Source organism: Sus scrofa, chromosome 15, assembly GCF_000003025.6.
Source record: "Sus scrofa isolate TJ Tabasco breed Duroc chromosome 15, Sscrofa11.1, whole genome shotgun sequence".
Taxonomy (NCBI): domain Eukaryota; kingdom Metazoa; phylum Chordata; class Mammalia; order Artiodactyla; family Suidae; genus Sus; species Sus scrofa.
In genome coordinates, this window is record NC_010457.5 from 76,254,059 (window position 1) to 76,279,688 (window position 25,630).

Genomic DNA, 25,630 nt, shown 5'->3' on the forward strand with positions numbered 1-25,630 from the left:
TGGCTCTATTAGCACTTGGTGATTTGTGGATTAGATGATAAGGGATTTAGGAATATAACAAGCAGTGAAGTTTTTTTTTTTCATTTTTTTTAAGTTTTATTAAAGTATAATTGATTTATAATGTTGTGCTATTTTCTGCTGTTCAGCAAAGCGACCCAGTCAAACAAATATATAATATTCCCTTTTTTATATTATCTTCCATCATGGTCTTTCTCAAGAGACTGAATATAGTTCCCTGTGCTATTCAGTAGGACCTCATTGCTTATCCATTCTAAATATACTAACCCCAAATTCCCAGTCATCCCACTCCTGCCCCACTCCCCTTTGGCAACCACAAGTCTGTTCTCTTATGTCTGTGGGTCTGTTTCTGTTGTATAGATAGGTTCATTTGTGCCAAATTTTAGATCCGCATATAAGGGATATCAAATGGATTTGTCTTTCTCTTTCTGACTTACTTCACTTAGTAATAGAACTTCTAGTTGCATCTGTGTTCCTGCAAATGGCATTATTTCATTGATTCTTATGGTGAGTGGTATTCCATTGTATATATGTACCATATCTTCTTAATGCATCCGTTGGTAGACATTTGGGTTGTTTCCATGTCTTGGCTATTGTGAATAGTGCTGCTATGAACATGTGGGTGCATGTATCTTTTTGTATTATAATTTTGTCTGGATATGTACCCAGAAATGGGATTGCAGGATTATGTGGTAGTTCTGTATTCAAAGGAACCTCCATACTGTTCTCCATAGTGATTGTATCAGTTTACATTCCCTTTTCTTCGCGCCCTCTCCAGCATTTGTTATTTGTAGATTTTTTTTTGTAGATTTTTTAATGATGACCATTCTGACTGATGTGAGGTGGTATCTCATTGTAGTTTTGATTTGCATTTCTCTAATAATTAATGATGTTGAGCATTTTTGCATGTGCCTATTGGCCATCCATGTACCTAATTTGGAGAAATGTCCTACTTAGGTCTTCTGCCCACTTTTTGATTGGGTTTGCTTTTTTGTTATTGAGTTGTATGAGTTGTTTGTACATTTTGGAGACTAAGCCCTTGTCATTTGCAACATTTGCAGCTGTTTTCTCCCTATCCGTAGGTTGTGGGGTTTTTTTTGTTTTGTTTTTTGTTTGTTTGTTTGTTTTTTTAATGGTTGCTCTTGCTGTGCAAAAGCTTTTAAGTTTGATTAGGTCCCATTTACTTATATTTGTTTTTATTTCTGTTGCCTTGGGAGACTGAACTAAGAAAACATTTATATGGTTTATGTCAGAGAATCAGAGAATGTTTTTGCTTATGTTCTCTCCTAGGAGTTTTCTTTTCTTTTCTTTTTTTTTTTTTTTTGTCTTTTTGCCATTTCTTGGGCCACTCCCATGGCATATGGAGGTTCCCAGGCTAGGGGTCTAATCAGAGCTGTAGCCACCAGCCTACGCCAGAGCCACAGCAACTTGGGATCTGAGCCGCGTCTGCAACCTACACCACAGCTCATGGCATAGCCGGATCCTTAACCCACTGAAAGAGGCCAGGGATTGAACCCGTAACCTCATGGTTCCTAGTCAGATTCGTTAACCACTGAGCCATGATGGGAACTCCAAGGAGTTTTCTGGTGTCATGTTTTATGTTTAAGTCTTTAAGCTATTTTGAGGGGTTTTTTTGTGTGCATGGTATGAGGGTGTGTTCTAGTTTCATTGATTTACATGCAGCTGTCCAGTTTTCCCAGCACCATGGTGGACTATTATTTGGGCTTTTTACATCTTCATTGTACCTTGGCCATGATTGGCAGGGTTTGATATTCATCATGTTTATGTTTTAGGCATCAGTATGTGGACCAGAACGTTGTCATGACAGTTGGTTTCCTGGTAGTAACTTAGTATCGAACATGCGACACTTTATAAACTATGTTAGAGTAAGAGTTCCAGAGACTGCTCCGGAAGTGAAGAGAGACTCACCTGCAAGTACCAGCTCTGATAGCTTGGGTTCTTTACAAGTAAGTGTAAAAGAAATAAAAAAAGAAAGACTTTGTTATGTTGGGATGTATCATTTAGATATACCATCATAATTCAATAGAAAAATAAATGTGGTTGTAGATAAATTTAAATTGTCTTTTATTGCCTCTGATATATCTAATCAACTTCTGCCTCACTCACCTTTTTCCTTTAATCTACCAGAGTTCACGAAGGCCCAGAGTTCTTCAAAGAGAGGTAGATGCACATGATGTTTACATTAACTAGCAATATGGCTTTAACTGGAAATGAGGACAGACATTGAAGTATTTGTGTGTATATGTGTGTGTTTAATTAATATGGTAGATTAAAAAAGTTTCTTTAACATGTGTGTGTTTTTTAAATGTAGTAATTTAGGCTTAATTTTTAAGAAAATTCATATTATTGAATGTGGAAAATAATACTGTATACTTAATAGTGGGTTTTTCATAGTAGTGTTAGTATTTTGCACCGGTTATAAGTGGCACACTTTGGTCTGTTTACATTTAGCATTGTTACTAACATCTTAAAAATGAACGACTGTTGCCTAAATCAAAATAAATTTAGTCTTTAATTGCTGGTGGCATGTCCATTCACTTTTTTTGTTTTTGCTTCTATGGCAGTTAAGTTTGATAAAATAAGTCCACAGAAATCTGAAAACTCCATATAGTGTGTATTTGGACTTATTTTAAAAATCAGCCCTCTCATTGCATGTAGCTTAATTAATGTATAAAAAGCTGAAATGAAAATTCTTGAAATGTCATGGCAAGTATCTAAACTTAAATACGTGTAATCTCTACAGTTTAGATTTTTGTGAGTAAAGAACTTTGAATTAGACATTGCTTGTAGTAGAGTCAATTTGTAGTAGCTTTCTTTGACTTTAGCAATATGTTTTTGCTATGAAGACCAAGAATTCTGATCAAAATATTGGAATCTAAAAGAGACAACTTTTGCCTCTAATGCTGGTAGAGAGTACTTTGAAAAACAGCTTAAATGTTAAAAACATAATGTATATTACAATTTAGCTCATAAAAGCTCAACTGATATTGCAGTATCCTTTCTATTCTTGCTTAAAAAATTAATTAAGATACAGGTCAGTTTAATGGATTTCATTAAAAGATGATTTCTAAGAGCCCTAATGCAGTTTTACTACTTTTGCAATAAGGCTATTTAGAAGGTAAATTATTGAGAAAAATAGTTACAAAAGATCTGTTCAAATAACAAATTATAATGATATTTAAATATGAAACAGGTCAACTTGATTTTTCATCTTTATATTTCATTTTAGTAATAACTTTAAGCATTTATATTGGAAGTAATTTTCAACTTTGGAAATGCCCTAAAAATGAAATTAATTAGCAGTTCTGATTCATTACTTTGGAAAAAAGTAATTTATAGTTTTCTTAAGCAGAAGATATAATGATCTTGTAGAAATTAGTGAAGAGTATAGTATTTTTGATGAATATTGGCTAGAATAGCTTTATTCCTGTAGGCTGATGAAGTTAGTTTATGATTCCTCTTTAATATGGCTGTGGATACTACTCAAGCTTTGTTTATTTTCCTTGGAGATTGCAAAAGAGGTATTACTGTGGACAATCACCTTTCTCCTCATTGTTGTTTCCAGATTGAGTGGGACTAAGTATACGTCAGAAAAGTGAAGAGACAGATTTACTTAAAGAGCACATCTGTTAAATCTGTAGATGAAAATTTAAACATTTTCTTTCAAAAATATAGTACTAGTATGTTTTTGAAGTTGACATTGAGTAACTTCTTTTGATTTTTCTGTCTTTCGCTTTTGAATGGTAGAATTCTGGTACAGCTCAAGTTTTCAGCTTAGTGGCAGAACGTAGAAAGAAGTTTCAGGAGATCATCAATCGCAATAACAATGAAGCAAATCAGGTGGTTCGTCCTAAAACTTCAAGTAAATGGTCTGCTCCTGGTTCAGGTCCACAGTTAACTACAGCCATTCTGGAAATTAAAGAAAGCATATTGTCTTTGTTAATTAAACTTCACCACAAACTCTCAGGAAAACAAAACTCCTACTACCCTCCTTGGCTGGATGACATAGAAGTTTTAATCCAACCAGAAATTCCTAAATATAGTCATGGAGATGGTATAACTGCAGTAGAAAGAATTTTACTAAAAGCTGCATTGCAAAGCAGAATGAACAAACGCATCATTGAAGAGATATGTAGAAAAGTAACCCCTCCTGTGCCACCCAAAAAAATCACTGCAGCAGAGAAGAAAACACTGGACAAAGAAGAAAGGTAATTTTTATTTGTAATGCTTTAAACTTATGTATGGTACAGTTGAAGGTTTTTTATCTCCCTCCCCACCCCTCCACCGTGTGGCAATCTGAGGCTAATCACTTGAATTATTACAGCTCTAATCATAGCTGATTAATTTGCAAGATAAATGAGACCAAAGATAGTCATTGCTTGTGCAGTAGAGTTAGATGGGCTATGAAGACAAGAGTTTCTGATCCCAACATGAAATTACAACCCTAAGTTTGTAGGCCTCTTTGGAAAAATTGCTATTTCTGTTATTAGTGTGGGGAATCTAATAATTCTCCTACTATTTTCAAAAACTATTATTAATTCAACTCTAAATGAGAATAGAAAATTTAATGTTTCTCAAAAATTTGATTGTTTTAGTTTCTTTTGGTCCTTTCCAATCCTTACAGTATATGATCACAAATCATTAAGCAAGTAGTATTTTAAAACATACTTATGGTTTTAGCGTTTGGAATTTTAGGTTGCTTTTAATTTGTTGTAAAATCAAAACATTTATAAAACCTTTTTATTTATTTATTTTTGGATGGTGTTCCTGTGTATCAGGATAAAGGAGACTAGGAGGAGGCTCAGGCTTAGAAGCAAAATTGATATGCTCAGTTGTGTACATTACTGCCTTTAAGGAAGTTATGCAGGTGAAGATGTCTAGTTAGAAAGAGGGTTAGAGGCTTAGGTGAGAATTCCCAGTTGAAGCTACAGATTTTGGCACATAGTTAATAAAGTCTTGTATATGGAAGCGTATGTACAGTAAGAAGATGGGAACAATATAAAACTGAAGGGAAAAACATTAAAGAGAATGACTGGGGAAGGGGTACCTACAAAGGTGACTCAAAAGAGATTGCTAGAGGATAGGAGGAAAACTGCAGAGAGTGGCTTAAGAGAGACATTAGAGGAGGAGGTTCAGATAGGAAGAAACATATCAAGATTGTTAAATGCTGGAGTTCCCTTGTGGCTTAGTTTTAACGAACCTGACTGGTATCATGAGGATGTGGGCTTAATCTCTGGCCTCACTCAGTGGCTTAAGGATCTGGTATTTCCATGAGCTGTGGTGTAGGTCACAGGCACATCTTGGATCTAGTGTTGCTGTGGCTGTGGCATAGGCCGGCAGCTACAGCTCTTATTTGACCCCAGCCTGGGAACTTCCATATGCCACAGATGCGGACCTAAAGAAAAAAGATTGTTAAAATGGAGCAAAAGTTCATTTTGATTGTGAGTCCCACTTGATTGGATAGTTAGGAGTCATCCTTGTAACTGTATCTGGAGCAGATTTAGTCATATATAGTTATACATCATTTCTGACATAATTTTGTTATAGATAATTTATAATAAAAGTGTACACAAAAGGCTTTAATACGTTAAGAATTTAGGAGAGTTCCTATTTCTCATAGTACTTTATGAATAGGAGTAATTATATAATTTAGATGAAAGTTCATTAATTTTGAGTTAGTAGCTGCCTAGAATTTAATAGATCCAGATAAAATTGTAAGATGAAAAAGAGGATAAAATTTTTATTTTTGTAAACTTCCTTTAAACTGGTCATCTTTCATTTTGGCTATAAAATAATGTCTTTTTTTTTTTTTTAAGAAAGGATATTATGGGAGTTCCCGTCGTGGCGCAGTGGTTAACGAATCCGACTAGGAACCATGGGGCTGCGGGTTCGGTCCCTGCCCTTGCTCAGTGGGTTAACGATCCGGCGTTGCCGTGAGCTGTGGTGTAGGTTGCAGACGCGGCTCGGATCCCGCGCTGCTGTGGCTCTGGCGTAGGCCGGTGGCTACAGCTCCGATTCAACCCCTAGCCTGGGAACCTCCATATGCTGTGGGAGCGGCCCAAGAAATAGCAACAACAACAACAACAACAAAAGACAAAAGACAAAAAAAAAAAAAAAAAAGGATATTATCACTCATAATAGATGAGGACATAGTTCAGATGCTGTTTTTACAAAGGTTGTAATGCTGTTGTAATAAATAATATCCTAGAAATTTTTGAAGTGTTTTTTTTTTTTTTTGTAATGAGCTTTGTTTCCTTTTGTGTGTGTGTCTTTTTGCCTTTTTCCAGGGCCACTCCCTCGGCATATGGAGCTTCCCAGGCTAGGGGTCTAATTGGAGCTGTATCTGTCGACCTACACCACAGCCGCAGCAACGCAGGATCTGAGCCACATCTGCGACCTACACTGCAGATCATGGCAACGCCGAATCCTTAACCCACTGAGCAAGGTCAGGGATGGAACCCGCAACCTCATGGTTCCTAGTCGGATTTGTTAACCACTGGGCCACGATGGGAACTCCCAAGCTTTGTTTCCTTTGAGTGGTGATAATACTGAGAAGGACTTGAAACTAGTTCTAAGCAGACAGCTAAGTATTAAATGAATCTGTTTGAATCTCACTTTGCTTCTCACATTGTTTCTCAGTTTATTTTGGGTTTTGGATTAAGTTTTGCTATAAAGGCAGAACAGTTCATAAACACTTAATGATGATCTATGCCCAAATACCCACCTGTAGACAAATTTGGCATCACTGTCATAGTAAACTCCATAGAAAACAGAATACAGGTAGAAAATCTTAGAAGGATATAATAATATGCAACCTCAGTGACTCTACCCCTGAGGTCATAATGGAAAATTCCTGAGTTGTGTGAATGTGTTTTTTTGTTAAGGTTTATTCACATTTATGCCTGATTTTAGAAAGGAATAACCTAAGAAAAAAACTGGAGTTCCCACTGTGCCATAGTGGGTTAAAAATCCAACTGCAGTGGCTCAGTTCACTGTGAAGTCACAGTTTCAATCCCTGGTCCAGTGCAGTGGGTTAAAGTATCCAGCAGTGCTGCATCTGTGACATGCCACAGCTGCAGCTTGGATTCAGTCCCTGGGCTGGGAACGTCCACAGGCAGTGGGTGTGACCATAAAAAAAAAAAAGAAAACATTCACAAGGGAAAAATAACAGTGACATTCCTTTTCTGGAAATCATAGAAAACTTCTGGTGAAATTCATTTCTTAAAAGCAGTGTAAGGAGTTTTCTTGTGGCACAGTGGGTTAAGGATCTTGCATTGTTACTGCTGTGGCATGGATTTGATTCCTGGCCTGGAAACTTCCACATGCCACCAGTACAGCCCCCCTCACCAAAAAGAAATTTAAACAGCACCCATTTATTTGCACGTTGTTTTTGTTGAAGTCACATTGTTGATTGGGTTTTCTGCCCAGAGTATCACAACACCAAAATCAAGGTGTGACAGCTATGGAGTTCCCATTGTGACTCAGAGGATTAAGAACCCGACTAGTATCCATGAGAATGTGGGCTTGATCCCTGATCTCGCTTGGTGGGTTAAGGATCTGGTGCTGCTGTAAGCTGCAGGGTAGGTTGTGGATGTAGCTCGACTTTGGTGTGGCTGTGGCTGGTGGCTAGGGCTCTGATTCAGTGCTTCACTTGCGAATTTCCATATGCTATAGGTGTGGCCCTAAAAAGACAAAAAAAAAAAAAAAAAGTAACAATTATCTGAGTTTACTTAATTCCAGAATACAAATGAATTTTAATACTAGTGCCAATTAATTATATTTGAGGTTTGCTTAGTCTGATAATTAGATTTGTTATTTGAAATATTTTATGGGTGTGTATTCTAAATGTACATGGACATTTATTTCATTTTTTTTTCTTTTTTTTCTTTTTAGGGCCGCACTTGCAGCATATGGAGGTTCCCAGGCTAGGGGTCAAATCGGAGCTGTAGCTTCTGGCCTGTGCCACAGCCACAGCAACACCAGATCCGAGCTGCATCTGCGACCTACACCATAGCTCATGGCAACACCAGATCCTTAACCCGCTGAGTGAGGCCAGGGATTGAACCTGCATCTTCATGGATGCTAGTCAGATTCGTTTCCACTGAGCCAAAATGGGAACTCCTACATGGACATATTTAAAGGTGAGCTATTGAGTGCATAACTCACTGGGGTTTTTTTGGTGGTGGTTTCTTTTTTGGTCTTTTAAGGGCCCCACTTGCAACCTATGGAGATTCCCAGGCTAAGGGTTGGATCAGAGTTATAGTGCCTGCCTACACCACAGCCACAGCAACGCCAGATCCAAGCCGTATCTGTGACCTACACCACAGCTCACAGCAACACCAGATCCTTAACCCAATGAGCGAGGCCAGGGATCGAACTTGTATCCTCATGGTTACTAGTCAAATTCATTAGTGCTGAGCCATGATGGGAACTCTGTAACTTACTCTTTTAATTAAAGAAACATACTGAAACTTATAAGATTACAAAGTATAGGAGAACAAACACGTATTCTATCAGTGCTATTATTATTTAGACATTTTTTGGAGATCTCCTGTGTCTCATAGGTCATTTAGCATCTCTAGCACATTTTTTTTGGGGGGGGGATGTATTATTTTTATATTTATTTATTTATTTATTTATTTATTTATTTTCCCACTGTACAGCAAGGGGATCAAGTTATCCTTACATGTATACATTACAATTACATTTTTCCCCCCACCCTTTGTTCTGTTGCAACATGAGTATCTAGACAAAGTTCTCAATGCTACTCAGCAGGATCTCCTTGTAAATCTATTCTAAGTTGTCTCTGATAAGCCCAAGCTCCCGATCCCTCCCACTCCCTCCCCCTCCCATCGGGCAGCCACAAGTCTTTTCTCCAAGTCCATGATTTTCTTTTCTGAGGAGATATTCATTTGTGCTGGATATTAGATTCCAGTTATAAGTGATATCATATGGTATTTGTCTTTGTCTTTCTGGCTCATTTCACTCAGTATGAGATTCTCTAGTTCCATCCATGTTGCTGCAAATGGCATTATGGCATTCTTTTTTATGGCTGAGTAGTATTCCATTGTGTATATATACCACATCTTCCGAATCCCATCATCTGTCGATGGACATTTGGGTTGTTTCCATGTCCTGGCTATTGTGAATAGTCTAGCACATTTTTATTTCCATTTCTTCCTTGATGGCAAAGTTTTTTCCTTCGAGGATGGATTTAATTTTTAAAGCCTTTTTATTTTGAAGAAATCTCAAACTTACACAAGTGTTTGAAGGCTAATATAAAGAATTCTCTGGATCATTTCAGAGTGAGTTCCTTTACCCTGGAATATTTTAGTGTGTATTTTCTAGAAATAAAGGCATTTTCTTACATAATCACAATATGCCTTTCAAAATAAGGGAATTAACATTTTACATAGTATGATAAAATCCTGAGATCCCAAGTTCTGACAGTTGTTACGATAATGTTTTTTAGAGCAAAAAGATCCAGTCCAGAATCACTCATTGCATTTAATTGTCATGTCTGTTTGGTCTCCTTCAGTGTGGAATAGTTTTCTCAATATTTCCTTTATTTTCTTGACCTTGGCACTTTTGAAGATTACAGGGCAGTAAACACTGTGGAATGACCCTTCAAGTTGGGCTTGTCTGGTTCCCATTAGGTTTAGATTCTGGTTATATATCTTTGAGATATTTATCAAGAATGTATTACTGTTTTGAGTACGTCCCATCAGGTGTCATATGCTTTTAATTTTTTCATTTGTAATGATTAACTTTGATCACTTGATCAAGGGAGTGTCCCTAAGACTTCTTCAATTCAAGTCAAATTACCCTTTGTAACTTTCCTTCCTTTTCCCTGTTTATGATTTGTGGAGAGATACTTTGAAATGCTGCAGTATCCTTTTTGTCATCAATGTTCAATTTATTCATTTATTTATAATCAGTTTGGAGTTGTGGATTACTATTTCGTTTTGTGGTTTATAACTGTATCTTCATATGCTTATAAATCTTTTTTTTGTTGTTTGTTTTTTGTTTTTTTTTGTTTGTTTTTTAGGGCCGCACTTGCGGCATATGAAAGTTCCCAGGCAAGGGGTCAAATCAGAGCTATAGCTGCTGGCCTGCTCCACAGCCACAGCAACACCAGATCTGAGCCTTGTGTATGGCCTATGCCACAGCTCATTGCAACACCATATCCTTAACCCACTGAGTGTGGCCAGGGATTGAACCTGTGTCCTTATGGTTACTAGTCAGAAACCTTTCCCTTGAGCCATGATGGGAACTACTTGTTAATCATTTTGATGCTCAAATTATTCTAGATTTGACTAGTGGGAGTCCCTTCAAGCATGTTTCTGTGTCCCTTTGTTTTATCCCCACCGTTCTTTGAGTATTTTCATATTTTATGAGTCAGGAAGGGAGCCTAGGTTCATCTTGTGTTTGGTATTAGCCATTTTTTCCAGAGTCTTGGTTACTTTTAGTAGAGAATGATTTTTGGAAACCACAATTCATGTGCTCATTCTAATGAAGTATCTAATGAAGTATATATAGATAGTCATAGACCTTTTTAGTGGGCAGAATTTCTCAGGCACGCGTGTGTGTGTGTGTGTGTGTGTGTATGTTTGTGTGTGAGAGAGAGAGAGAGATGGGGGAGGGGGAACAAGAGGGAGAGAGAGAGGGAGGTGGGCTGGAGAGAGGGGAGAGAGAGGTATTAAACACTGTGACTATGGAATTTCCATTGTGGTGCAATGGGATCCACTGGCCTGGAAACTACATGTGCTGTGGGGCAGCCAAAAAAACAAAAACAGACAATACCACACACATACAACAACTGTGACTATGAGTTCAACCTGATAATTCCAATTCTAATCCAACATCATAGCATTTATTCTTGTTTTCTCTCTTTTCGTAATTGTAACTCTCTCCTCCTGTAGTGAGAAACCTGGCTTCTATAATCCTTAATATGTATTACTTACTGATTAGTTCTCTTGTATGTAACCTGTTTCTTGTAACTTTTCCCTACATGAATGCTCTCCTATGCCAGGCTGTTGGGTCTTGTTACCCAGTCCTAGGCTGCTGTACCACCTTCCATATTCAGGAAGGATAGAGAGGGCAGGAGTCATTTTTAATTTTTTGAAAATGGCCTACATCATTGGGAGTTAAGTTTGATGAATAAGGTGAATGATCAACCTGAATAATGATATTTTGGCTTAAAAACAGTATTAGAAATAAGAGTTGTAAATAAAATACATAATGAAGTGAATTTTCGTAGGTGAATCTCAAATTATTATTATTATTTGTCTTTTCTAGGGCTGCTCCCATGGCATATGGAGGTTCCCAGGCTAGGGGTCGAATCGGCGCTACAGCTGCCTATGCAACACCCACAGCAATGCCAGATCCAGGCTGCATCTGTGACCTACACCACTGCTCATGCCAACGTCGGATCCTTAACCCACTGAGCGAGGCCGGGATCCAACCCGCAACCTCACGGATCCTAGTTGGATTCATTAACCACTGAGCCACGATGGGAACTCCCCCATATTATATTTTAACTCATGGTTCCTGGTAGGCTTCGTTTCCACTGCACCGTAACAGGAACTCCCTCTTTCATTTTAAATTACAATATTAACCTTACCTTGATGAGGATAGAATTTTTTGCTTATTAGTATTATTAACATCTCTAAACCTAAGGAAGCCTATCTCCTTTTTTTATTAGTTCACTTTTATTTTCTTCTTCTTATGTTATAGCCATTTTTTTTTTTTTTGCAATTAGCCACAAATTAAAGTACTCTTTGGAAGTAGATAAGGGATAATTAATAAATAGAATAAAGTGAACTTATCCATAGGAGTATTTATGCTTAATATAGTTTTATTCTTTATGTTGTATTTGAGACTCTTTCATGTTCTTTTACTTCAAACAAAATAAACCAAACTTGAATTACCTCCTAGTGCAAACTGGGAACCCTCTTGGCTTTTTGCAAATTGTCTTTCAGGAGAGATCTATTTTTAAGGTAACAGTAAATCTATTATCTTTTAAACTTTGTTCACAGCTTATTTAATATAAAGTTTCTTCTAGCAACCAGTATGCTATTATTTGTGCCTGGGGTTAACTTGTGAGTTTCTTGCTAAAACACTTCTTGTTATAGCTATGAACTGACGTATATTTAGGGAATTGTATTGCTGGACATCCAAATTTTCTATCTACTTTAATTATTATTTCACATTTTAAAGTAAATCTTTTACTTTTACCTTTTTAAGCCCAGTGATTTTCAAACCATTTTAAAGCAGCAGAATCCTTAAAATTTTACATGAAATTTAATACATAATATAGAAAATTGGTTGTTTGTAACTGTCAGGGGCTTTTCATACATTTATATACTCCTTAAAGATAGTAGATGAGTCTTTAGCATGTCTGGTATTTATCACTTCATTTCCATTTGATCTAGGCGACAAAAGGCTAGAGAGAGGCAGCAGAAATTGCTTGCAGAGTTTGCTTCACGACAGAAAAGCTTCATGGAAACTGCAATGGATGTTGGTAAGTCAAAATTTATTAGTTTAGAACTCTCATACTTGTAGATGTTGGTAAGTCAAAATTTATTAGTTTAGAACTCTCATACTTGTAGTTATTACATTAGGGATTATGTATATCTAGTTTAATCATCCACTACTTTTAAACATTACAGATAGATAATTTCTGGCCTTTATTTAAACCATAGAGTGATGAAAGATCATACTTTTTAGATATTCCATTCTGTTGTTGAACAGCTGAAGTTAAGAAGTTTTTCCTGTTGGTAGCAATGCAGTGTTCTCCTGCTGGTCTCTTCTATGAACTTTAGATCTGTTAGCTTCACCAATATGCATTTACTTACTTTGATTTTTTCTTGTGAAATTATTCTAAGATCCTGAAAATACTTATCAGATACTCTTAGTGTCATCTTCCTTCTGCTACCCCTTCACTGTTTCTTAAAATCAGGTGCACTTGTCACCTCCATTAGGATTAGCCTTAGCATTTATACAATGAGAGGGGATGCCATTTTCCTGTATGATGGTAGATTGCTATGAATAATCTTTTACAAACATTGGAGAAATAGATTAAATCTCAGTTAATCTCAGTCTTCAGTTAACCAGGGTAGTCCTTCCATGACTACTTCTTACAGTTCAGTGATTTTTTTTTCTTTTTTTCCTTTCCTTTCTTTTTCTTTCTTTCTTTCTTTCTCCTCTTTCTTTCTTTCTTTCTTTCTTTCTTTCTTTCTTTCTTTCTTTCTTTCTTTCTTTCTTTCTCTTTCCTTCCTTCCTTCTTTTTTTGTTTACTTTTAGAAAAAAATACTGAAAGAAAATATATTAGAGTCATGCCTTTAGTTAAAATATATATGCATATGTGCATTCCAACATGCATGTACATTCTCATGCACTTATGTGCACATAAGCACGCATAACCAACATTTACAAGTGTGGGGAAGGGGGTTAATCCAGACTCAGCATACCATGTTCTAAACCATTAACAGTAGAGTTTATGATGAGGATATAACTTTGATATAAAGTATACAACATTCTGCTTATAGTATCAGTTGACATTCTCATATGAAAGATGAGGATTTAGTTCACTGACAATACTTTCTCTTTCTCCATGTTATCTTCTTTTCCTTCTTTCCCAAAACTGATAATTACATTTTTTTGGTTTTTACACATTAAAGATAATTGTAATATCTATTTATTGTTCTATCTACAGTCAGTTTCTTCATACCCCTTCATATAAAATGAACTAATAAACATCCCTATATTTCATTTTTCTTCTCCTCATTTCTACCTCTTGCCTTTTTTGTTTGTTTATTTGTTTGTTTTTAATTTTATGGCTGCACCTGTGCCATGTTTGGAAGTTCCTGGGCCAGGTGTCAAACTGGAGCTGCAGTTCCAACACCAGATCTGAGTTGCATCTGCAACCTATGCCACACCTGTGGCAATGCTGGATCCTTAACCCCCTGAGCCAGGCCAGGAGTGGAACCTCCATCCTTACAGAGACAGTGTCAGGTCCTTAAACTGTTGAGCCACAGCAGGAACTCCTCTACCTCCTGCCTCTTATTAGTTAGTTGTATTCTTTTAAATTAAGGTGGCTAACATTTTGTTTTGCAGTTACAGTTGTGTCTTCCATCCAAAGGTTGATTCTAAAAGTTGAAAAGCAGTTAAGATGACTTTTTGAATGTTGTTGGGTACAGGGCTAAATAATGTTCATTTACTTTTTTTTTTTTTTTTTTTTTTTTTGAATTCAGTGGCCTGACTCCTAGTCCACTTTAAAGAGATTTAATTTAGTATATAGCCTTGTTTCTTATAGTCTCACAACTGGTCAAACCATACCAGTCTTTTCTCATTTCTATTTTGACCATTAGTTTGCTGTAGTGTCTTTTGTTTTTCCTAAAGTTTCTACCTGTCTTTTTTCTTAAATAATATGCCTCTATGATAGCCCTTTTATTCTGCCCACTCAATCATACTGTCCTTTGCATGGAATTCTCTTTCAGTCTGGTCTGCTTGCTCTGTAGGAATGCTGTACAGCCATTACCTTGGGATTTTCCTCTTTTAGGGCTGATCTGGGGTTTCTTGCATTTTATCTAAGGTCTTCTTGGGGGTCTTGTTTTATTGGAGTGCAGCCTCAAGTATAGTCTCAATAATGTTTGTGCTAGAAGCTAAACTTTCTGATTCTTTATATTTCTGCATGGGACTCTAGTTTGTTCTCATGCTTGATTGTTCATTTGGATGAATGTAGAATTACCCACTGATGCATATTGTCATGTCTGTTACAGCAGTACTTCTTGTCTTTTACCATTCATTTAATAAGAAGTATGGCGGTAGTTTGATTCTTATTCCTTTGTATGTGAGCATTTTTTTTCCCCTTCCTGTGACTTTTTTTTTTTTGTCCTTTTGCCATTTCTTGGTCCGCTCCCGCGGCATATGGAGGTTCCCAGGCTAGGGGTTGAATCGGAGCTGTAGCTGCCAGCCTACGCCAGAACCACAGCAACTCGGGATCCGAGCCGTGTCTGCGACCTACACCACAGCTCACGGCAACGCCGGATCGTTAACCCACTGAGCAAGGGCAGAGATCGAACCCGCAACCTCATGGTTCCTAGTCGGATTCATTAACCACTGAGCCACACTGGGAACTCCTCCCGTGACATTTTTATAATTGTTTTGAGATCTGAAGTTTTATGGCATATCTAGGTGGATCTTTTTTCCTTTTCCTTAGTACTTAATGGGCCTTTTCAGTCTGAAGATTCATATATCTAAAGCTCCGAGAAAAAAATTTTCCTATGATTTTCTTCATAACTAGTATAGCTATCTTCTAAGATGACCCCCAGTGATCCACACCTGCTGGTTATTATGCCCTGTGTGTTCTTCTCTGACATTGTGCCAGAATTGTTATGCTTGATCACTGGACTATGGCAGCAGTGATAGTATGCCATTTCTGAGATTAGGTTATGAAAGATGCTGTTTTTTCTCTCTCTTGGATTCCTCGTTTTGGGGAAAGCCAGCTGCCAGCTTGTGAGCAGCCCTATGGAGAGGCCTGTGTTGTTAGCAGCTGAGGCCCCTGGCCAGCAGTCACGTGAATGAGCTTGGGTGTGAAACTCCCAGCCCTGTCAAGTTTTCACATGAGTACTACCCAGCAATTAGTTTGATCACAGTCTTGTGGGAGATTCTGAATCAGAACCATCCAGCTAAGCTGCTCCCAGATTCCTGACCCTCAGAAACTCCGTGAGATAATAAATGTTGTTTTAAGCCATTTTGGTATAATTTGTTAAATAGCAATAGGGAACTATTACAATACTTTTCTCTTTATATTTTCTTTATTCTCTCTTAGTGGCACTCTGACTACTTGGATATTGGATTTCTTGGGTTGATTTCTTTTTTTTTTTGTCTTATTTAGGGCCACACATATGGCATATGGAAGTTCTCAGGAAGAATCAGAGCTGTAGCTGCTGGCCTATACCACAGCCACAGCAATGTGGGATCTGAGCCATGTCTGCAACCTACACCACAACTCATAGCAATGCTGGATCTTTAACCCACTGAGCGAGGCCAGGGATTGAACCCACATCCTCATGGACACTAGTCAGGTTTGTTGCCAGTGAGCCATGGTGGAATCTCCTCTTGGGTTAATCTTTTAATCTTTTTTTTTTTTTTGTATTTATAATGATTTTTATTTTTTCCATTATAGCTGGTTTACAGTGTTCTGTCAATTTTCTGTTGTACAGCAAGGTGACCCAGTCACACATACACATGTACATTCTTTTTTCTCACATTATCCTCCATCATGCTCCATCGCAAGTGACTAGATATAGTTCCCAGTGCTCTACAGAAGGATCTCATTACTTATCCATTGAAAGGCAATAGTTTACGTATATTAACTGCAAATTTCCCAGTCCATCCCACTCCCCTCCACCCCCCCTTTGCAACCACAAGTCTATTCTCCATGTACATGATTTTCTTTTCTATGGAAAGGTTCATTCGTGCCCTATATTAGATTCCAGATATAAGCGAAATCATACAATATTTGTCTTTCTCTTTCTGACTTACTTCACTTAGTATGAGAGTCTCCAGTTCTATCCATGTTGCTGCAAATGGCATTCATTATTTTGCTCTTTTTATGGCTGACTAGTATTCCATTGTATATATATATATATATATATATATATATCACATCTTCTTAATCCAATCATCTGTCGATGGACATTTAGGTTGTTTCCCTGTCTTGGCTATTGTGAATAGTGCTACAATGAACATGCCAGTGCATGTGTCTTTTTCAAGGAAAGTTTTGTCTGGATTCTTTTAATTTTTTATGTCTTTTTTATATCATGTTTTGTTTTTATTTTACATGCTTAGAGATTTCTTTTCTTCAGTGTCTTCATCTTTGCCTATAGAATAGTTTTTCAAATCTTTTTGAATGTGTTAGAGGTCTCTCTTTCTCTTTTTCAATTATCCTTTATTCTTCTGAATTACTTAGAAATTTAAGTTGGTCTGTCTTTCATGTTGTTCGTTTTCTTCATGGCTGATAATCTTTGATTCTCCCAGAAAGATGGTCTGGGTAGTTAATTTGAGCTTGTCCTACTGAGGTGTAAATAGGTTTGATCCTAATAATTCTCTTTAGTGTGCGTATGCATGAGGAATGTCAGCTGTCAGATTTAAATTTGGGTGGGAGGACTTCAGGTTGCTCTATATGGGCCCCCAGATGTTAACACTTAATTAGATATCCCAGTGCTCTCCAAGAAACTTGTTCAGTTCTTTTGAAGAAACCGTCTTTTTTTTCTTTATGAGGTAAACGCCAAGTTATGTGAGTGCTCCATCAGTCAAAGTTGGGGAAGGATTTGGGGTGCTGAGTAGTAAAGTTCTGTATGTAGACTTTTGATTACTTATTCCATTTTCAGACTCATTTCATACTTAGGACTCCTGTTTTCTGCCTCACTGGCTTATTCTCAACCCAGAGTTGACATACTAATGGACAGATCAATTCTTCTTTTTCCGTAACTTTATCATAATGCATAAGTGGTTGCAGGTTTTATGACTTTCTTTCATTGTAAGTACATCTTCTTCTAATCTTTCGGCAATTTTTTTGACACCTCTTATTTGTTGGTTGGTGAAATTCTTTTTTTCACAATTCCATCTTTTTTCTGTATTCTTATGTGAATATTTCTTTATGTGTTTCTCTACTTTTATTTCAGTAGTTCTTTTTAGAAGGAATGAGAGAAACATATGTTCAGTCTGCAGTCTTGAATTGGAAACTTACTAATATTTGTTGTTATAATGTATAAAGTTAAAATTTCTGTTATTCCAAATGTATTACATTTTTCTTATGGAAAGTTAGAAAACACATATAATTAAAAATAAGAAAACAATATTATATTTTTACTACCAGATTTCCTAACCTAGGTTGTCCTTACAAATCTTTTTCTAAGTATATATGTATATAAATGCTTTTCTTAAACAAAAGTGAGTTAATTTCACACACGCTGTTTGTTCTTATGAAAAATTTCAAACATACAGCAAAGTTAAAGGAATCCCCATGAATCACTATAACCTTCACTTAGTTAATATTTTTCTTTATTTGCTCTTTCACTTAACTCTCTATCTGTCTTTACTAAATGAAGTAAGTTTTAGCTGTCATGACACTACTGAGTATTTCAGCATGTATGTCCTGGGATTGAGAATATTCTCCTACTCAAGTATAACACGTCATGTGTAAGGAAATTACTTTTTCCTTCAAAGTAAATAAAATAGCTTCAAAATATCAACCTTGATATCATGTTAAACAATGAAATCATTGAATTAAGCTAAAATATTTTTAAATTGTTACAGATCATTTTGTCTTTTGGTAATTCCACTAAGGGAATATAGTCAAAAGCTCTGTATTCTGAAGTCATTTGAGAACAGTCCTTTTTTGGGAAAGTCATGTAATCAGTTTGATGTACAGTTTTGATTTTTTTCAACTCTAGGAACTAAGAAAAAAAGCTTGGTTAATACTGTTTTTAGAAGTTGTTTTTTATCTGTTGCCTCTCATTTTCAAGTGAGATAAAACTAAGTTTTCTGAGAAAAGTATCCAGGGGAGGTTAGATGGTATTGTCTTGAGTAAGAGAATGTCCACTTCCTCCCCTGAGAAGACTAGAGGGAAGGAGGAAAGAGTGGATGGAGATAGAGGTAAGTTCCACTAGGGGTAAGGGAAATGGGAAATTCAGTCCATCACTCAGTTGCTTCAGTTTTCAGGGCTAAGTAAAAAGTGAGTTCTACTGAATGAAAAGAATTCCATCTGAAGTTTGGAATAGTTGCTAAGGAGAATAAGAGATACTGTTTACCAAGGCTAAGTATAAAAATTGATAAACAATGCTTAAGGACCAGTTATGTTCAAGATCATAAATTTTAATGTCATTAGTCTACAAAGTTATTGACTCGCTGTCCTAAATCTTACTACTTTTTGGAAGGTTTGACCTTTTTTGCACTAGCCAGGGCACAGGAACAACAATTGAGGGATCAGGGAGACATGATTGCTAGCAAACAGAGGCAATTCACAGAAGCCATCAGGATAATGAGCTCCACTCTCTGCTAGTCCTGATTCTTGCATGCTGCAGTGGTAACAGGTGAGGTAATATAGATTCATGAGCATTTGCTTTATTTATGTTCTTTATGGCCATGCCAGTGGGATTCTGGACCATTCATATTTATATATCCCTTTTATTTATAGAGTTATTCCCTCCCAAAGAGATCTGTTTGTTCCCCCAAACCTACTTGAGATCCCATTTTCATATATTGCCCAAGATAAAAATCATAGTCATCTGTCTCATGGCCTCTGATTACTCTGTTCATTTACAAATGACATTATATATTATAATATTATGAACACATGAAACAAGGCCCACATCTGAGATACTACTTAGCAGTACTGCAGATACAATTTATTCTTAGTCCAATCCTCTGCTTTGTCAGATAGCTTTTATCTTTTTGCCAGATTTCCCATCTATGTTGTAAGAATGTAAGCATTCTGTAATTGCTTCTTTCTTATTTTGCCTTTGTCTTTGGGCATGGGTTGTTCTTCTAAGATTTCTAGTCTTGTAACATAACATATAGAATATTGTAAATTTATAACATACAGTACTTTGCAAGTCCTTTAATAAAATATTATACATTATTGCATAAAAAGTTAGTATACAGACATTTTTCCTTGCAGCATCAGCTGAGAGGGCCTAGAAGTAATGAATATCTGGTAGAAACAAGCATACCCAGTGCCCCAGATCTTGGTTTTAATACAATTCTACAAAACTATGTAAAAAAATTAAAAAGGAACCAGATTTCCCTGGAGAAGTGGTGACTTCTGGGACTAGGACAGAGAATATGCAAGATGGCTTGGAGCATCTCACATCTCTAGAAAATTTGTTTCCTGGGAAACAAAACACATTGGTGGGTGGGATGTGGGCACTGTGTAGGAGGGACTCAGGAGCCAACTGAGAGTTGAACCACTTTGAACAAGAAAGTAAGTAGAGTAGTATTGGATTATAACTCTAAGTATAAAATAAATAAATAAATGAGGGAAAATAAATTTCCCATGCTGAAGAATTCCAAATAATTTATGTAACTATTCACCCTAAAGGAGATAGAACATAACCCCCTACTCTTTAAGTGTGTGCTGTGCTTAGTGACTTTGTTCTCAAAGGTACGATGTGGGAAGGGGGAAAAGTAACTTCATAGGAGAGGAAGTTGGCAGTTACTACCTAAGCCAGATGATTAAGGTCAATATCAACAGTAATAAGTCATGCTGACATTATGTACCCTTGGTATGTTGTTGATGAGAATGTTACTTTACCTCAGTGGTCTTCCTCAAAACCATAACCTCAGACTAATCTTGAGAAAAACATCAGACAAATTTCAATTGAAGAATGTTTTATGAAATACTTGACCAGTACTCCCCAAAACTGTCGAGGTCATCAAAAACAGGGGAAGTCTGAGAAACTGTCATAGCCAAGAGTTGCCGAAGGAGACATGACAACTAAATGTAAGACAGTATCCTGGATGGCATCCTGGTAAAGAAACATGACATTAGGTAGAAACTAAAGAAATCTGAAGAAAATGTGGACTTTAGTTTATCAATATTACATCAGTAAAATTGATCAATAATATATCAGTTTTAGTTCATTGTGACAGTCACATCATGCTACTATAAAGATTTAAGAGGAGGAGTTCCCGTCGTGGCGCAGTGGTTAATGAATCCGACTAGGAACCATGAGGTTGCGGTTCGGTCCCTGCCCTTGCTCAGTGGGTTAACGATCCGGCGTTGCCGTGAGCTGTGGTGTAGGTTGCAGACGTGGCTTGGATCCCGCGTTGCTGTGGCTCTGGCGTAGGCCGGTGGCTACAGCTCCGATTCAACCCCTAGCCTGGGAACCTCCATATGCCTCGGGAGCAGCCCAAGAAATAGCAAAAAAAAAAAAAGTTAAGGGGAAATTGGATATGAGGTGTATGACAACCCTTTGTAGTAGTTTCAGTACTTTTTGGAAATCTAAAATTATTTTAAAATGAGACTATTTTTAAAAAGGGAATGAGGATTTTTCTGTACCAAGTGAACAAAAGGAGAGGAAAACAAGAATATTAGCAATAAAACTGATGACCAATTAAGGACAGTGCTATACATCTTTACCAGAATTAATGATACTGCACAGCAGGAGTTTTGCAATTGTGACAGTTTTCACAGGCTTCTTAGCAGAAAACTCATTAAAAATGAGTTTTTAATTCCTTAAACTCTAGTAGTGTACTTAGTTTATGAATAGTAGCTTACCTAGTAGGTTACTAGCAAGTACCCAATTGTAGTTAGAAATTTAAAGTATATTATGTATTCTTAAAACCAAACAAAATATTTATAATTTTGGATCAATTTATGCAATAAAGAAAATTATCTATGCCTACCCATCATACTTTACCTTGTGATACTTAACGTTTCGCAGTTAACTCTTCTCATGGAGAAGCATAATGTTTTCAAACAAAAATATACGTCCCAAGATTTTGAGGGCACTAAATATATCATCCTTACATCATTTTTCCATTTGTTCCTTCATTTATGGATAGAACTCTATAAACACAAAAACAAAAGATGTACCAAGAAGATTTTAGATTGTTTCATGAATGCCTATTAGCTTAAATTAATTCAGTGATCTTAGAGGAAATTCTTTCAGCTTTTCACCATTGAGTATGATGTTAGTTGTGGTTTGTCATATATGGCCTTTATTATATTGAGGTATGTCCCCTCACTTTCCAGAGAGTTTTTAATCAGAAATGGATGTTGAAAAGCTTTTTCTGCATCTGTTGAGATAATCATATGGTTTTTATTCTTCAGTTTGTTAATGTGACATATCACACTGATTGATTTGTGTATACTGAAAAATCTTTGCATCTATGGGATAAATCCCACTTGATTATGGTATTTGATCTTTTTAATGCATTGTCGGATTCGACTTGCTAGTATTTTGTTAAGAATTCTTGTGTCTGTGTTCATCAGTGATATTGGCCTGTTCTTTTTTTTGTGTGTGTGGTGTCTTTGTGTGGTTTGGGTATCAGGGTAATGGTGGCCTCATAGAGTGAATTTTGGAAGCATTTCTTTCTCTGCAATTTTTTGGAATAGTTTCAGGAGGATTAGTGTTAACATGGATGGACCTAGAGATTGGTATACTAAGTGAAGCCAGACAGAGTAAGACAAATACCATATTATATTGCTTATATGTGGAATTTTAGAAAAGGATACAAATGAACTTATGTATCTGTTTTGTAAACAGAAGACTCACAGACTTGGAAAACAAATTTATGGTTACCAAAGAGGGAGGGAGGGAGAAGGATAAATTAGGAATTTGGAATTAAAATATAGAATAGATAACCAACAAGGACCTACTGTATAGCACAGGAAAGTATACTCAATATCTTGTTATAACTTATAATGGAAAAGAATATAAAAAAAGAATATATATGTGTATTTATATATATATTTGATTCATTTTGCTGTATACCTGAAGCTAACACAACATTGTAAATCAGTTATATTTCAATAAAAGTATTTAAAAATAGTAAATTAATTAATCAAATGAATTTATAAATGTAAAAGTTGAAAGGCAAAGCTATTTTGTAATTAAAGATTAATTTTATGTGAAAATAGCCTTTAAGCAATTTTAACCAATGTTAGATTAAGAAATTTTATGTAACAATGTAAACTCTTGAAGCAGAGTTATAATATTCATGAATACTGAAGTTTTTCAGTCTGATGATAATAAAATTAATGTTTGAATAGGTAGAGATTAAAAATGCTACTGTTGGAAAATGAGTTTTTAATTCCTTAAACTAGAGAATATTCTAAATGGAAATACATTTATCACTTTAAATATTAGCTTTCATCATTCACATATCTCAGTAAAGCAAACTTCTTCAGTTCTTTTGGAAGGTTACATACTGTAATTGACATACAGTGAAAACTTTGTCAGTTAGCATTTGCTATGTAATGAACTGCCCCCAAATTTAGTTATTTAAAACAAAAACCATTTGTTATTTCTCAGGAGTCAGTGGGTTGGCTTGTAGTTCTGCTGATTTGGACCAAACTTTCCTGCAAAAGGCTTAGCTGATGTCATCTGGGCTTACCCATGGATCAGTGATCTGATGGTTAGTTAGGTCTGGGCTGAGCTGGTGGGACAACTTGGCTCTATTCAGATGGGCTCTCCTCCAACAAGATACCCTAGACTTCTCATTGTAGGTGGCATGGTAGAGAATGACAGAAAGAGACAGAGACAGATAGAGACAGAGAGACAGAATGAGAAACAGAGAGAGAGCGAGAGGAAGAGGGGGAAAGGGAAGAGGGAAGGGGAAAATGATCTTGAGAGAGAGATACTGAGATAGAATATGCAATACCACTTTAGGCCTAGTCTTGGAAAGGCATCTCTTGACTACACTGAAACAAAGCAGCCCATATACAAGGAGTGGAGAATAAATTCTACCTTTTGATGGGAGGAGTTGCAAAGTCACATTGCAAAGATCATAATTCAGAGAGGAATGGAGAATTGGGGCCATTTTGCAGTCATTCTAACAGTGATTATAAATAGAACTTTGGCAAATTGAAACAGCATTCAGTAGAATTACCTGCTTAAGTCAGGTAGCTTTTTCTGTTTGTGTAAAACCAAACAGATGAATTAAATATTGCTTTATTAATCTTTTTTGCCTTTATTATAATAATATTAATTATAGTAATTTGAAATAGGCACTTTTGTTTTAAAAGAGGAAGTGTCAGTTTTATCCTGAAACATTTAAAATTTTAATTGTATTGGAAGTCAAAGTAGAGCTTAAGAGTTGAAGGGGTTATTTGTAGTAAGAATGTTTTCATTATTAGAATGGTCTGTGGTGGCACTTGTATTTATCATCTTTGAGTATTACTCTCTCAGTTTTGCATCTATCTCCATTTAGTTTACCTAGAGAAAATCATTGTAATTCTTTCATTATGTCAATTTTCAGGCCACATGCTTTTGGATTTTTTTGTCGTGGAAAATATGTGCAGATGTTGATGTGTACATGTAGTTGGCAGAATTGAGTATCTTCATTATAATACTTATTACAGAGTATACTCAGTTATATTATTTAATGGGGTTTTAAAAAACCTCTTTATTGAAATATACATATAGAAATATGCATGTATCATGAATTACAGCTGTTAAAATTTTTAATAACTGAATATCACTGTGTAACCAGCATCCAGATTGAGAAACCCTAGAACATTACCAGCATCCCCAACCCCTCTTCTTGTTCTCTATCATTCCCTTTTCCAAGAGTAACCATATCCTTACTCCTAATCCTATACATTAGTTTTGCCTGTTTATTTTTGTTTGTTTGTTTTTGTAACCATTTACATCTTATATGCACTCCCCCACCCCAAGCTGTGTCTGAGGCATGTGGAAGTTCCCAGGCCAGAGATCAAACCTGTGCCACAGCAGCCACTAGAGCCATGGCAGTGACAATGCTGGATTCTTGAAGAAAAAAAAAAGGGACATTAGTGTCTGTAATTATTAAGATTAGAATTAAAATAAAAATTGACTATGCATGTAGATTATTAAGCCTTTTAAAAACTCTCAAAAAGGTGACTTAGTCTCTTTGATAATGCATTTTGGTAATAGGATTTCCTTGAAGTGTTCAAGTTAACTGTACCAAGACATTAAAAAATAAAAGGGAAAAGATCTTTGTGTGTGAGATAGAGTTAATGAAATTCTACTTCTTTGGCACTTAACCCTTATTTCATGTCACTTTAAGTCAGGTATTTCTGTATTTGAACTTTAGAGCAATCACATACATCTCTTCTTTGAACTTGAGAGTAGTCAGACACATCCCCTCTTTTCTGTACTATAGTTTTCTCCCTAAAAGACAAAGTAATCACATATCAAATCTTAATGGCTTCTGGTACTTTCTTTTGAAATCTTCTTTTCATTTTGACCCATTAATCTTATTTTCATAGACATTGAGTTTTCTGATTCTGACTGTATTCATAAATTGTTGTTTTTTCTTTGATTTCTTTATTGGTTTCTTTTTTATTTCCACTAATTCTGGCATTATCTAAAGTTCTATTTTAGGTTCCTGCCCACTTTCCTCTCATTTGTAATAAATATCAGATGTGTTTTTACTGCATGAATTCTTATTAAAACATATCTACTCTTGACATCTTTCAATTTCTGTCATGTATTTTTACACGTTTATTTATATATGCCGCCATCATTTAAATGTCGTAAATCACTTCTGCTTCCCTGATCTTCCAGATCCCCTCTACTCATTTCTTTGCCACTATGGATGTCATTGATCTTCAAGAGTTTAAGATCTTTATTTGAAAATGTTTTATTGGCTCAATATTTTATTCCTTTTAATGACATGCACCAGAGGATTACTGTTATTTTCTATAATAGTTCTGCTTTATTAATATATATAGTCATATATAAATGTTTTCCCTACATATATAAATATATATGATAATTATTATCACTAAGGTTTGTCACTACAATTAAAAGTAAAGGAAAATCATTTGTTCCACTTTTATCTCCTAGTAAATATTGTCAGTTACTTCCGAGAG

General features: G+C 36.0%; 1 protein-coding gene across 1 annotated transcript in view; it reads left to right on the forward strand.

The window, feature by feature from the left end:
* The window catches only part of UBR3 (ubiquitin protein ligase E3 component n-recognin 3 (putative)), a 225,364-nt gene that overhangs the window by 118,603 nt on the left and 81,131 nt on the right, over positions 1–25,630 (forward strand). Inside the window, 3 exon segments of the mRNA XM_021076503.1 lie at positions 1,812–1,985; positions 3,787–4,247; positions 12,474–12,562. Of these exon segments, the coding sequence (XP_020932162.1) occupies positions 1,812–1,985; positions 3,787–4,247; positions 12,474–12,562 (724 nt within the window).